The 14,314-nt window shown below is 41.8% G+C and overlaps 1 protein-coding gene across 1 annotated transcript in view; it reads right to left on the reverse strand.

Annotated features, from left to right (window-relative positions):
- Positions 1-14,314, reverse strand: part of agbl4 (AGBL carboxypeptidase 4) — a 249,305-nt gene that overhangs the window by 12,714 nt on the left and 222,277 nt on the right. Inside the window, exons 8-9 of the mRNA XM_019262716.2 lie at positions 12,668-12,782; positions 10,750-10,861 (exon numbers count right to left, since the gene is read on the reverse strand). Of these exons, the coding sequence (XP_019118261.1) occupies positions 10,750-10,861; positions 12,668-12,782 (227 nt within the window). The remainder of the gene's footprint in view (positions 1-10,749; positions 10,862-12,667; positions 12,783-14,314) is intronic.

Here is a 14,314-nt window from a genome sequence, read left to right on the forward strand (position 1 = left end):
ATCTTTGGTCAAACATACTTATCATCATATTATCTTCTTATACTGTATTTTTTATTACCATTTTTCACTCTATACTTACAATCAACAGTGTACAATACTGTTATCCATGATTTCATAGATATAGACACTATTAATGAGATTCATTCAAACTCCATCAGTGTAAATCGTGTTCTGGCAACTTTACCATTGTATGACAATGACGTTAAATCATAATTAATATATTTTTAAACAGTCTCCAGCCCTGTGATGATCTGGCGACTTGTCCAGAGTGGTCCCTGCCTCTTGCCCAATGCTAGCTGGGATAGGTGACTCCGATAAGGAAAAACCAAACAACAGAGCTGCTACATATTTTATTTTGATTGTGCTTGAATGGAGCTGCAGAGGTAACACATGATTTTGACTGATCTATGAGCTTGTATTTATCTTGTAAAGGTGTATTTCTTTAACCTAAACCAGCCCCGATGTGAACACTAGCAAAAGTGACCACATTTGGCACAATCCTTCTCACGTCAGTGGTCTTAAACTGATTCTGACAAGGGCAGGAACACAAGCTCCCTCACATCCACCCACACACACTTTCTGACCCTTAACTCAGGAGTAGCACCAACCAGAATCTCTCCTCTCTGCCTTCCCGTCTTACTCTATCTTATAGCTACCTGATTTTACCTCCCCTCCCCACTTTTTCTCCCTTCTCTTTATCTCCCTCCCTCCCTCTCCATTCATTACACATTCAACACCACACCTTGTTCCCTGTGGGTCGTAAAGAGGAGGAGAGGAGGAGAAGAACGAGAGGATAGCAAGGGAGAGGGAGAGATAGTGGTAGGTGAAGGGGGAGGAAGGGATGGAGGGAGAACAGGAACAACAAAGACGGACAAAAGACAAAGAGAGAAAATGATGCATATGGGTTTGTGACTGTGTGTGTGTGTGTGAAGCGACAGAGGGGCAGGGAAGAGCAAACAGAAAAACATATAGAGATGAGGGTGCAAAGAGAGGAAATAAGTACATAAAGACAAACACTGAGGAGAGAAAAAAAGAGAGAACGACAGAGAGAGATAGGGAGAGACATAGAGATGTGTGTAGGGAGGTGTAGAGAGATTGACAGGAGAGAGAGAGAGCGAGAGAAGGAAGCGGTGCTTGGGCGGCCCGGGCGACGCAGTGTGCCTGTGTTTGAAATTCCGCTCACAGCCAAAGCAATTTCCTGGCGGTGGCTGTGCTGTCAGCTGCTTGGCTGGCTGGCGGTGAAATATGGTGGCTGGGAGTCAGCCGCTAGCAGCCCCCGACAACCTGATGGATGGAGCCCCAGAGGAGAGGAGCAGCAGCAGGAGAAGGTGGTGGTGGTGGTGGAGGAGGAGGAGGAGAGGGGGATAGAAGAGGACAGTGGGAGGGAGCGAGGGAGAAACAACAGAAAAACAAAACACAAAAAAAGAGCAAGAGGGGGGAAAAAAAAGCTAAATGCAGCCAACGGAGCAGTGGTAGTGATGGGGTGTAGACAGAGGGAGGAATATATAGAGAGACATAAAGAGAGAGTTACATAGGGGCTGGAAAGAAAGAGGGGGAGGGTAGACACAGAGAAACAGAGAAGAGGGAGATGGGGGAGTCTGCTAAGGGAGGGGGAGGTAGTAAGAGAGGTAGATCCAGCTCCATTAGGCAGAGGAAGGAGGGTGGAAGGACCTCCAACCAACCAGCCAGGATCTAGACGAGGGAAACAAGCCTAATAATCACCTGGGTCTCTCCCCTCTGGAGGAGATGTTCGCTGGGAGGAGGGAGAAGAATAAAAAGAGGAAGAGATACAAGTGGATGGATTGGATAAGGTTGATGAAAAGTGGCAGACTGAGTATAACAGAGAGGTTAACTGGTTGTTACATGCGTACATAGAATCCATCAGTGGATCTCTTTAATTTAAATTTTGCTTTATTAAATCAGAAGAAGCTCCTATAATAGTGTCCACTCCTCTGGAGATGCTTTACACAAGATTTTGGAAGGTGCAGGAATGCAGTATAAAGTATGCAGGAATGTGGTAGTATTAACCCAGAGGAGAATTTGGGAGGTCGGGCACTGATTTTGGCCAATGTTTGGTGGGTTTGGGGTCGGAGTACTTCCACACCACCTTCCAAAATAATAGAGCTGACATCTACAGATATTCTTCAACGAACTGTTTACATTACATTTTAATGAAGCAATGACAGGTGCCATATCTGAAGCAATTATGAAAACTGACAAAGCCTGACAAAAGTCTCTAAAAAAGTGGTGTCACACCTTCAAGTAGCTTTGATTTGTATTGTATTGTATTTGTATCAGTATAATCTGCAACATTTTTTATAATCAATTAAAAATGTGAGTATCTGTTGATTTTTTTTAGTCTCCCCCTGGGGTCCTACCAATGGTCCTACCGTTGCTTTGGCAATCATGGGCGATTGCTCAGACCCTGATGATCTTTTTGGGATTTGGACTGTTGGACATTCAAAAGACATTTTAAGAGGCTGTGGGAAATTGTGATGAGCATTTTCCAATTTTCCTCTGTAATTTATGAAAAACTTTAATCGATTAATGAAGAAATTAGTTGATAGGGAAAATAATAACGGCTCGTTGCAGCTCTATTTGTAAAAATAGTATCTTATGGACTAGTTTGTGAAAGGGGACATTGCCACGTTGAAATGGGAAAACGTTGTCCCCAAACTACGGCCACAAATTTGGAAGCACACTAAACAGTGTTCACTGTATGCTATAGTATGAGGTGTTCACTTAGTTGGAACCAAGGTACTTTGCCTAAACCACGAAACCAGTATGTGGCCAAAAATGTATGGCCCAAAGTATGTGGACAAATATGTCCACAAGACAGAAGGTGATGGGCCTTGCGCTACATCCTGTTTCATTGTGGGTTAAGACATAAACTGAATCTTACCCAGCTCCTTCACAGCATCATGTGAAGGAGAGTAGAAGAAGAGCAGTAACTGTAGTAACAGCCATGGAGCCCACACAATGTCATGTCTAGGCTTACTACAATACTCAGTTAATGCCTTGTCAATCAAACTGAGACGCACCCACCACTGTGATTGATGCTTCAATTAACAACCCGCTCTGACCTCCAGAATTGTTCATTTGAAATTGTAATTAAGCAATTAGGGGCAATTAAGAAACAGTGACTGCTGAATGAAAGTCAGAAGACAATTTGAGAGTGAGAGAGAGAAACAGAGGGGGAGAGCGAGCTGTCCAAATTAAACCTCTAAGAGAGAAACAAAACCCCATCTCGCTGCAGAGACTCCAGGGAACTTTCAACTTGTGGTGAACTTGCAGCGGCCGCAAACAGTTTAGTGTAAAACCTAGAAGGTCAAACGAATGAATTTTGTCAGACAAGTACTTATCTCCTGCATATTAATTAGAGCAGGGTGTGGGGTGTGCTGTGAGGGCCGTAAATGCCAGGCTTATCTTTACACGGAAAGGAAAAAGAGCTGATTGAAGCAGGATTACAAGCTCCTGAATAAAGCTCTTGGCATCAGCAGTATACCTTTTCAGGGGAAGAGAAACTGCTGCTTGTTCAAGAGAAAGTTGAACTTACTCACCATGTAATGCATATTATCCAACATTTAAATATTTCCTATAATACCTGTGGGAGGAGTGACATGGGGTTCTCCATTTGCAAGATCAAACTACTTTGAAATGGGCCGCAAGCCACACTCACTTAGTTAATGTTGCTATGTCTGTCAAGTTTTCTGTTTTTCACACAGCATGTATGCTTGCATGTATGGCAGACATTTCACTGTGTTTTATAGGAAATTTTGCAACAATAACTCCTTGTTTTCAGACAGTAATAGGCAAAACCAGATTTCTCATTTCTAGCCTGGGACTGATGATTTTAGCAAGCATGGTCCAAGCTAACTTTGGCTTCACGAGTTGGACACGCTGTCTCCAGCTAAATTTTTGATTGTTTACGACTGAATGATTTGAAGGAGAACCCTGTATGGAGATCCAGATGACAGATGACTACGTATATGATTTTGTGCTAAAATCCTCACCACATGAAAGATGCATAATGCTTTTCAGCTGCTGAACACACATATTTAGACAAGCAGGGGTTACATTTATGCTTTGTTCAAGTGGTATATTTATGTGTGAATTTAAGTGAAAATGCTTTTGGATTGAGGGAAAACAAATATGTTTTGTGAACACTATCTCAGATAAAGTTTGTCTGGAAACTTCCTCAAATCCAATAAAGCAGGTCAGAGCCACTAAAGTTAGCCTGCTCTCACACAATGGGGAAATCTGTGAAAACCATGGATGCTGTGAAAGCTGTGAAAGTTTTTTTTTGTGTTTGTTGTTTTCTTTGTAGTAACACTACATAGGTTACTAACATTACTATAGGTAGTATGCGAGTGTGCCAGACATGCTAACATTTGCAGCGTATGTTACAGCAGAACGCTATTTAATCAGATTTTTACACTTTTGTGCTCGTCTCTTGGGTTTTGGAAAGCGTAGAACAAAGAAACTATTTAAACTCTTTATATACTTATATATATTGATACCTTGATACACACTGCTTCAACAAGCGGATAAATTCAATGCTTAACAATGTGCCGTTCTTAGTTGTGGTTACTAAACCATGATTGGACAGTTACAGGTACTAGTCTATTATGGTATAGCCACTTCAGTATAAATTTGTGGAACTATGCAAGCATCAAACAATTTACCACAACTTTACCACGCAAAGAAAAACTGTCATATCACATACACACTGTAAAACTCTAACCAACATTTCATTAGTTAGAGAAGCCAATTCAGGGCACGGGGGCACATGGTCAATGACCCTCTAATGATGTAGCAATGACAGAACATGGCAGATGGCATGACCTGCTCCATGGATGAGAGTAAATGACACAAAACTCTCTTTCAGTCTGTCTCTGTCTATCACCTTTTCGCCTCCCTCCCTCTCCCTCTCCCTCACCCTCTCAGTCTGTACTGTGCTCTCAAATTGATGGTGGTATTTGTCTGTTTATGAACACAGAGGTGACTTGTAATCAGCCTGAACGGGCACAGGCAGCCCTCTGCTTCGGGCCTGTTAGTGCCACATAAGCTGCCACATCTGTCGGGAGAGCGTGCCAGGAGAACAGGAGAAGGAGAAGAAAAAGAGGGTGATAGAAAAAGACAGCAAAGAAAAGCAAGAGCGGAGGTATTGAAAAAAATAATTTGAACTATTATGTAAAAAAAAACAAGATAAAGGTAAAAATCCTGAACTAAGTTGTCAAAAAAGCATCAAATTGCCGTAATGTGAGAGCTTCATTTGTATCTTACTGTGAAAAGTCAACAATTCAGCTTCGAACTGAGGGAGAATCAAGAGAGGGATGATGGAGGGATTGAAATGGTGCAGGGATGATGGGGTAAAATTGGCTGTAAATCTCAGAAATGGATCAGAAATGGCTGGCTGACACCAGAGGACAATGCACATAGAAAGTGGAGAGAGAAGACAGGGAGGCAGTGAAAAAGACAAAAAAAAACACACACACACACAGCCAGATTCCCTGTTTGACACATAAAGCAGATCTGACCGTTGAACAAAGAAAGAGGGAGACTGTAGTGTCGGGCTGTAGGAGTCACACAAGGAGGGCATTAGGAAGGATCTCAAGGTACAAAATTCATCTAGGTGCTGTGACAGGACCTAATACATTTGTTTCAGATTGAAAATTAATTTTCTAATATTAAAAAGGTCAAAAAGAAGCCAAGGCAGCAATGACCTCTTTGTCATCCTTAACAAATTATCCAAAATGGCAGTGTCAAATTGTTGGGGATATGTCGGCCAGTGATGAATGCTTCTGGTAATCAGCCAATCAAAAAGAATTCTTCTTCTGCTTTTGATAAATGAGCTGGAAAAGCAACGCTTTAGAAAGGAGATGGGTCCATTTGTTTCTTTGGTCTCTTTTCCTTTTTTCCCCTCCCTCTCCATTTCTCTCTTTTCAAAACAAACAACAGGGTAGCTTGGGAACAGATTATAGCTCCTTGCATCACTGCCTCTTTCAGCCATTTTCCCTGCTGACCAATGTTCAGCTGCAGATGGTAAATGATGGAATTTTATGAAACAGCTTGAGCAAGGTTGCTTTTAAATGGATGGAGAAGAAGTTTACAGCTTATGAGCAAATACTCAGTTGTCATTCACACAATGGCTGTACTTGACCACACCTCTATTTTATATTTCACCTTGTGTTTATTATGTGCATATTATGTTGCATTTAAAGCAACATTTGGGCCACTTAAAGCTCACATAGTAGCCCAACTGACCTATTACATGATCAGTAGACCCAGTACAACATGGACATCCCAGTGGTGTCCCTTTTCTTGGTGAATGGACTGCATTTTATATAACATAGTATATATTTTATGTAGTCTACTGATCATTCAGAGCTATATCGTTTATCCATATGTGACTGCAGTGCAAGGTGCCAACCTGCTCATTAGGAGTGGTTAGTGGTTCTGCTCAACACTCTCTGAGGAGTTAGAGATTGAACCTAGGAACCCTCCAACGATTGCTCTACCTCCTCAGATAAACCATTAATTTCACCTGATGAATGTGAGCCCAATATTCAGTCCACCAACCGGCCTACTTACTCCTAAAACATCTGGCTCTCTTTAGTTGTTTAAAGTACGAGGCTGGTAAAAACAGATGTTTTATGTTATTATTAACAATAAGCCTAATGTAGATGGTGCTTCTTGATATAGAACTGCAGTGTTGTCCAACAATGGTTAAAGCATAGCCATACTGTTGAATTGTGTGAAGTATTTCGTCATTATAATTAACACAGGAAGTGTAGTTTACAGCTCAGGTTATCAAAGAGGTATGAACATGAACATGATATCTGATTGATGGACAGCAGTGATGTAATGATCACAGGATACATTTAGTGTTAGCTTAGAATTGTTGATAATAAACCAGCTGAATGACAGGAGCCTTATTCTTTAATATTTTAATTGACAGCAGGCAACAGATCAATCAGCTTGAAACACTCAAGACCTTAGTTAGTTACTTAGTTGAGAGTATTTGGGATTCAACCATGTAGGCCAACATATGAGTTGAAGCTGAAATCTTCATAGAGCCAAAGAGGGTGTTGATTCACAGTTGGATGGGTAGCAGTGTCAAACCTCACGTGTCACGTGACAGGCAAAAAACAATCAGTACGGGAAGCTGTGTCTGAATACTTCATGAGTGAAACTCACCATCAAGCCCACTGATTCTTACTTAAATCTTTAAGTTAAATTCTTAAACAACTGCACCTTTTTGGCAAACATTACTCAAAAAGGAGTAAATGAGACATTTCTTTACTCATTTGTTGGGGACTATTTTCAGCTGCAGAGTAATACACATTCAGCATGCTCCTCTACCACCCTGCGATCCACCTGTAGGCTTTGATTTCATTTTCTTTGAATAGGGGAACATTATCATCATTCAACAGTCTCTCCTTATGCAGGCTGTATGTTGTGAGGAATGACGAATTTGTTGCCTTGGCGCCAAACTGTTACATACTCTGTATTCATATATTAATATAACCGTTCCGAGTGAGCTGGCTGATGGGACTTTAAGTTACTGATTTTAAAACATCATTTGTTGTTCGGGACAGAGTTTGCATAAACACAAGTGAATGCAAATGCATGCAGTGCAACAGTGTTGAATTTATATACAAATATTTGTCAAATAAAGGTTTCTAGCCATCAACGCCAATGCAACATAGATTGCTCTCGCTACAAGCTTTGATTTAAATGGCACTTGTCTGGGAAGTTATTGCCCTGAACAGAACAAGGAAGCTATTTTCCCAGCAGAAAGAGAGTGCTGCTGAATTCACAATGATGGAGAATCGCTTTGGAGTGACGAGGGTGTCTGTCATGAGAATGGTTGATGGGGTTTCAAACTAAATGGGCTCCTTTGTGCAACGGAGGGCAATGTGACTTTAAATTATGATGCCTTATGCTTAGATCTGTGGATATCTAAAGAAGTAAAGAAGTCGTAGTAATTGACAAAAAGTTAGGATCAGATTTATGTACATAAAGGCCCAAAGCAAATTTGCACTGCACCTTGAATTAGCACTCAGTCATGATCTGCATTGGATTTACTGAAGATGGGAACAGACTACTGAAACTGAAAGGGCAATGAGTTTCACTCAGAGAGAAGCACACATTGAACAACGCAGTAAATACAGTTGACAACATGCTGAATAACTGTTATTAGAGTTGTATTACTTGGCAGTCCAAACCCAACTCACTCTAGAGCATGAATGTTCATGTGAGATGGTATCAAGAGATGTACACAGACATGCATGTCTGTGTATATCTTTCAAAAACATAACTTGACTTCCTTGTTTCTGCTGAAATCAGGATTTTCTATCAAGCTCTATGATCATCCTAAATTTACAATTACAGTAAAGTAAAGTAAAGTACAATTACAGTAGATTTATATATTCTGAAATATGGGGGTTTACTCATATCAGGTTATAGTTCTCTAGTTTCTGGAGAAGGAAAACACATTTTTGTATCATATAATTCACTGTCAGCTGTAAGCATTGAAACGTAAAAACAGTGTCATGCCTGCTACCACATTTAACTACTAAGTTAAAGCTGAGACAACAATGACCTCTGTGGTATTTTTTTTAAATGTTGTGGTTTGTTCTTGGGTTGATCCGTGCCAGAGAAGGGTAATTGTAAAATGTTGTGAATGAAGAAACGTTGAGAGAATGTAAATTTAACAGTGCTTATCGGGAACAGTCCATTGCAATTTATTGTAGCCTTCAGACACCATAAACATTTACTGTATTTGTCCAGTTACAGCGTCACTATCAGACCTACATTTCTTTTACAAAGTAACAGGAAACAACAACAACGACATTAAAATGACAAAGCAGGACTGCTATTAAAGTTATATTAGCCAGCTTGTTGCCCGCAGCCACCTGTGTGAGTGACTCGCTGAATCTCGGGGGGACTGGTCTACCTGATCAGACATATCATTTAGTTTAGGCTATGATTATAAGGTTAATGTATCTGTGTATGATCCAGACTTTACAGCATGCAAAGATTATGCTAATTTAACAAAAAGGAATATTTTACTGACTTTTTGCACAAAATTACTGTAATTTATGAGCAGTGTCTCAACAGTTACCCGAATGGCTGCTGAGATGTCAAGCTTTATCATCCATTGTGTGGTTTTGTTACAACGTTCCAAACAGTCCTCTGAACTACCCACACAGGCACAATTGTAGGGTACACCATGAAAAATGATAATGACCTCCCTTTCCAGCTCCCCCTTAGTCTCCTGGTTTTAAACAAATAACCACACTGAGTTAGCAGGCCATGGCTAGCTTAGCCCAACTGTTCTGCTGTAGCAGCTGCTGATCTCCTTTTAATGGAGTCCTCCAGTGAAGCCCTCCAACCCTGGTAGCCTCATTAGACTCTATGCCCGCTGTGTGAGATGAGCATGAATGGAGGGCAGCAGCACAGGGCTTCCTGGCTGCAGAATTGGCATTGAAACTGGCATCTGGGAGCCCCAGACATGAGTAGTGTGTCTGATGGGATTAACTGGCTGTGGCGAGAGAGAGACAGAAGAGGAGAGATTGCTCAAGCCTCCAAATTAACTCTGCAAGACTGAAGGCAATCATCAGGGAGAAGGGGGGCTACAGGAGTGCTGGTGGGATGGTTATCAACAGAGAAGGAGAGGGAATGGAGGCATCTGACCAGCAGGAGTAGATTTAGGAAACATATGGCCCAGTACTGTGTTGACAGGAGACTGCATTTACCTAGCCAGAGAACTCAAAGTCACTGTGGTGGCCATTAGGTTTTTTTTATTATAGCAATATGTAAAAAACAAAACAAAAACGAATTTACTACTTATTTAGAAACCTAAAGAGGTGAAATTATACAGCATTTAGTGAAGCAAAATATTGTTTTTTGTTTTCCCACACCAAAAAATCGTCGTTGATAGGGGACTCATCCCCAAGGCTCTCAAGATTGGGAACCACTGCTCCATATAATGGTGTTGATAGTTACAATTTTCTTCATAGAAGTATGCATCTGTGAGAGAGAAAATACCCAAACTGCCAGGGCAAACTCATGCATTTGAGTGGTAAGTGTTTGGGTGTGTGTGTGCGTGTGTGTGTGTGTGTGTGTGTGTGTGTGTGTGTGAATGACAGGCATGAGTGGATCACCCTGCCATGACAGAGTCTATCGATCAGTGTGTCAGCACTGGGGGAAAAGGTTAATCTGCCTGATGCCAGCCTACGCCTCACCCCATCTCTGGCCTGCCCTGCATCCCGCCCCAGCCCGCTCCCTCTCTTATCAGGATTAGAGGAGTGTACAAAAGGGCAGAGTATTCCCAGGATACACACTGACCTTCAATAATCCCACCAACCTGCCGCTCTGCTTATAATTAACATCATGAACAAAGAGAAAAATCCCTGGCCTGCCTGTGTGGCATTCCTCTGACTGGAAGACTAAGACTGGAGAAGGAAAAAAGTTACAGTAGAGTTAGAGACTGAAAGCATAGAGACTTGCTTCAGTAATATGTTTTGAATGGCCAGGAGAGCCTAGCTGACATTCCAGAGGTGCTGACTAGCCTATCCACGCTCCCCAGTGCACACACTCTGAACACAGATTGGAAGAACATGCTGAACCAAGCAGGGAGGCAGAAAACTATACTTGGGACCAGCAGACATTACTGTGGTGAAGGAATATGGAGCGCAGCATGGAGGACATGTGTTCATATGTGTGTGCATGCTCACTCACTGGATCTTGGCTCATCTGCACTATGAGTTGTTTGACAGCATGGAGCGTGGGGTGGGCCCAAGGAGAGGGATCCTGCCAGTGGCGATTCAGGTCGAAGCCCATCAAAGAACACCTGTATACACACACACACACCCACACACACACACACACACACACACACACACAGTTTTAATATAACCTGAAAACTGAAAAATATTACAAATGATTAAAAAGTACCATGTGGAGTTTTTGACCCTGAGTAGCACTTGTGTCTGAGTGGGTTGCTGTTTTGTTTCTATCTTTTGCAAGTCCTGCCAATAGTTTCACACTTTTAAACACTGACAGTTGGTAGCAATGCACCAGCAAAGGCAAAGAAGAAGAGGACTGACAGCAAGCAAACGTGAATTTAAACATCCCTGTATCTGAAGTTATAAAAGTAGTGTCTATGCTATGTGCACTACTTTATGCTAACAATATAATGTGTCGCATTTTATGCATGCAAATAATCACCTTTGGGGGACTCTACACCTGCCAGTAATGTGGAGCAAAATGACTATGATTCATAAGCCTGAGATCTTGATTTACCGCTCTATAGTAACCTACAGTACTGAGTCTATATATAAACAGCAGTGAATGAGGGAGTGTTTCATCATGGGGATTTATGAGAGCATTGTATAGCACATACATTTCACACACATGGAAATGCATTCAACACATATACAGTACTAGGCTTCAAATATGCACACAAACAGTGGAAGTTGTTTGTTTATAACAAAAATCCACAGGGTACCTTTAGTTACCTTTACCTTGAATTTAAAGTTTTGCATTATAGGAACATTGTGTTGGTCCAGTCGAGTTATAATACACTATCAGTTCAGGGAAATGCTCTGCAGAGAGGCGAGATGATGTGACACATCTTGACCTTATCCCTTGTGGGGCCCTGAGTAATAGGGAGATGGATAGGTGTAGATGCAAATAGTGGTAATTTGCTACTCTTGAGCGTTATGGGCAACCTGTAATTGCCATAATGTGATGTTTGCATATAAAGATGCACCCTGAGCTGCCCTGTTTGTTGTCGTGTGTATCTTTGACATTTACTGAAGCCCTTGGTAATGATACAGGAGTTACTAATACTGCTGAGTAACTGAGCAGAGCAGCCAGCCATGAACAAAATACTCATCCCAGGTTAACTGACATTGATTCTTTGCTCTGCATGTATCCATTTCAGCGTGCTCTGCACTGTGTCTGCAATGTGTCGTATCTGTGTGCCTTTATGTGTGTGAGTGTGTGTGTGTGTGTGCGAGAGAGATTGAGAGAGAGTGCATGCGTCTATATAAATGAGCATGTGTGGTTGGTGAGGTGAGGACTATCACTACTCACCTTCTGTCAATATGCTGCTCATCACCACTCAGTGTGAAAGCACGCTAATGAAAATAGCCTTTAAGCAGTCACCAATCACAGTCAACATTATAGAGGCTGTCGCTGTTGGGGAGGCACTGAGATGTTTTTGTGGGCAGTGATGAGGCATCACCACTAGATGGCACTTGCAAACACACTGGGAGCACACTGCTGATGCTTAACTCAGTGTGCATTAGTATTCCTGGTGCTGAGCCTATTAAGTAAAAGGCAATTATGAAGAAGGGAAAGAGAATAGAGGAGAGGAGGATGCCCACAGAGCTGCAGCAATAGTGTTAAAGACAGAGAGGAGGAGAAGGTGGACAGAGAGACTGGCAGAGAGAACAGCCCCACGGCCAGATACTATCTTCTAGCAAATGCACTGCTGTGAGCTATATGACTTCATTAAAATCCCTAAAGGTGGAGTTAACAGGGTGTAATCACACGTAGCAGGATATAAAGCGATATAATGTGTGAAGTTTATGTAACGTAGTTATGTATTCAAACAGAAAATTAAAAGATGCTTTTTTGTGTGTTTGTGTACCTGTAGTTGCCCAGGTAGACTCCATCAGGATTTAGCATGGGGACGATCTTGAAGATCACATGATCTCTTAGGATCTGAGCCACAGGATGCTGGCTCACCAGGAAGTCAATCACACCTATGAAAGACACACATACACACGCTCAGGGTGAAATAGACTTGAAAAGAAAACCAAAGGCGGGCTGGCAGTTAATTGAGTTTTGAGAAACAAAAGGAGAAGGAAGGACAGCGAGGGGCATCGTCAAAATCAGGGGAGGAATAGGAGACGTCAAGCCTAAATCGATACAAATGGAATGGAGCTGACGGCGCTGGAAAAACAGACAGCACACTGTGGGCTGGAAGCCAACTCATCTGATTCATGATGATGCGCGCGCGCACATACACACACACACACACACACATAGATACTGTAGGTAGAATAGATAGATAGATAGATAGATAGATAGATAGATAGATAGATAGATACGACCTCTCTGCATCAGTCCTTTCCTTACAAACACCATCTGTACACCTCGTTAACGTTAATGGACTTTCTTCAGCCTGTCTTACTGAGTCAAAGTAGTGGACAGGGACTGCCGCTAAAGGTAAGGCTGTGCCCTCCATCCCTTTATCGCACCAGGTCTCCCCTCCTCAGACCTGCTACCTATAAACAAGGAAGTGGGACCCAGAAGGAGCAAACCTTCCCACACACCTCTGTATAAGCAGGAGGAAGGGAGCAAAGAGTCATTAAATCCTGCTAAAACTGTGTTTTATGTTGTTGTACCATACAAGGAGACAATTTCCCAAAGGTTCCTCAGTTTTTCAAGCTGTTTTATTAGTTTTGAGTTAGCAGAGCTCAGGAGTGAAGACAATGCAATGATATCCTCAGATTGTGTTTCCTGAGATAGTATACTGTATAGAAACACAGCTTCTTGTGCCTATTCCTGTAACATGCAGACATCTCAGGTTCGGATGCAGAGCATATGCCTTAAGAATGAATGGACAGGGGAAATTAAAAATATTCATCTCTGAGTTTGTACTGTATATAGCAAGAAGATATGGAAAATGCTGTCTTATTTAAAGAGATTATAGATAGAGAGTAGTAGATAGATTTATACGACAAGGTAAAGCTGTGAGAATAAGCTCACTATAGTGTACACTTTAGGTAGGCATTTTGACTGCAAACATATTTTTTCGCTGACCCTCTCCACAGCAGTGCTTTGCTCTACTTCAGTGCCAGAAGTTATGTCTCTTTCTCTAAGCTGGGAGTGCACTCACTGCCGTCTACTGTAGGTAACACACTGACAATGCATAAGTACCTCATACAACCCCACTTCAAAATACCTGACCTATCCCTTTTAAAGGAGCACTTCTGAAGTTCTGTTTCATACCTGCAGTTCAGTTTACTACGCATGGGGAATACTCAGGCTTTGAAAACAGTTGCACGGTGTCACCTGTGGCTCTGGAGGGACCTTTCTGAGAACATTACGCCAGTGTGTTTGTTTATAACTATAAATCTGTATTAAAAACTGGGTCATAGAGTTTTAAAGGGGAAATCTAACAAAAGATGCTACTGAGTTGCCATATGGGAAAAGTAGGAGCCAGCATTTTTGGAGCTGTACTAAGAACTAAAAATCGGGATATCTCAGGCTCTGCTGTGTTGTTTTGATC

The sequence above is a fragment of the Larimichthys crocea genome, chromosome XVII (assembly GCF_000972845.2).
Source record: "Larimichthys crocea isolate SSNF chromosome XVII, L_crocea_2.0, whole genome shotgun sequence".
NCBI classification, from domain to species: domain Eukaryota; kingdom Metazoa; phylum Chordata; class Actinopteri; family Sciaenidae; genus Larimichthys; species Larimichthys crocea.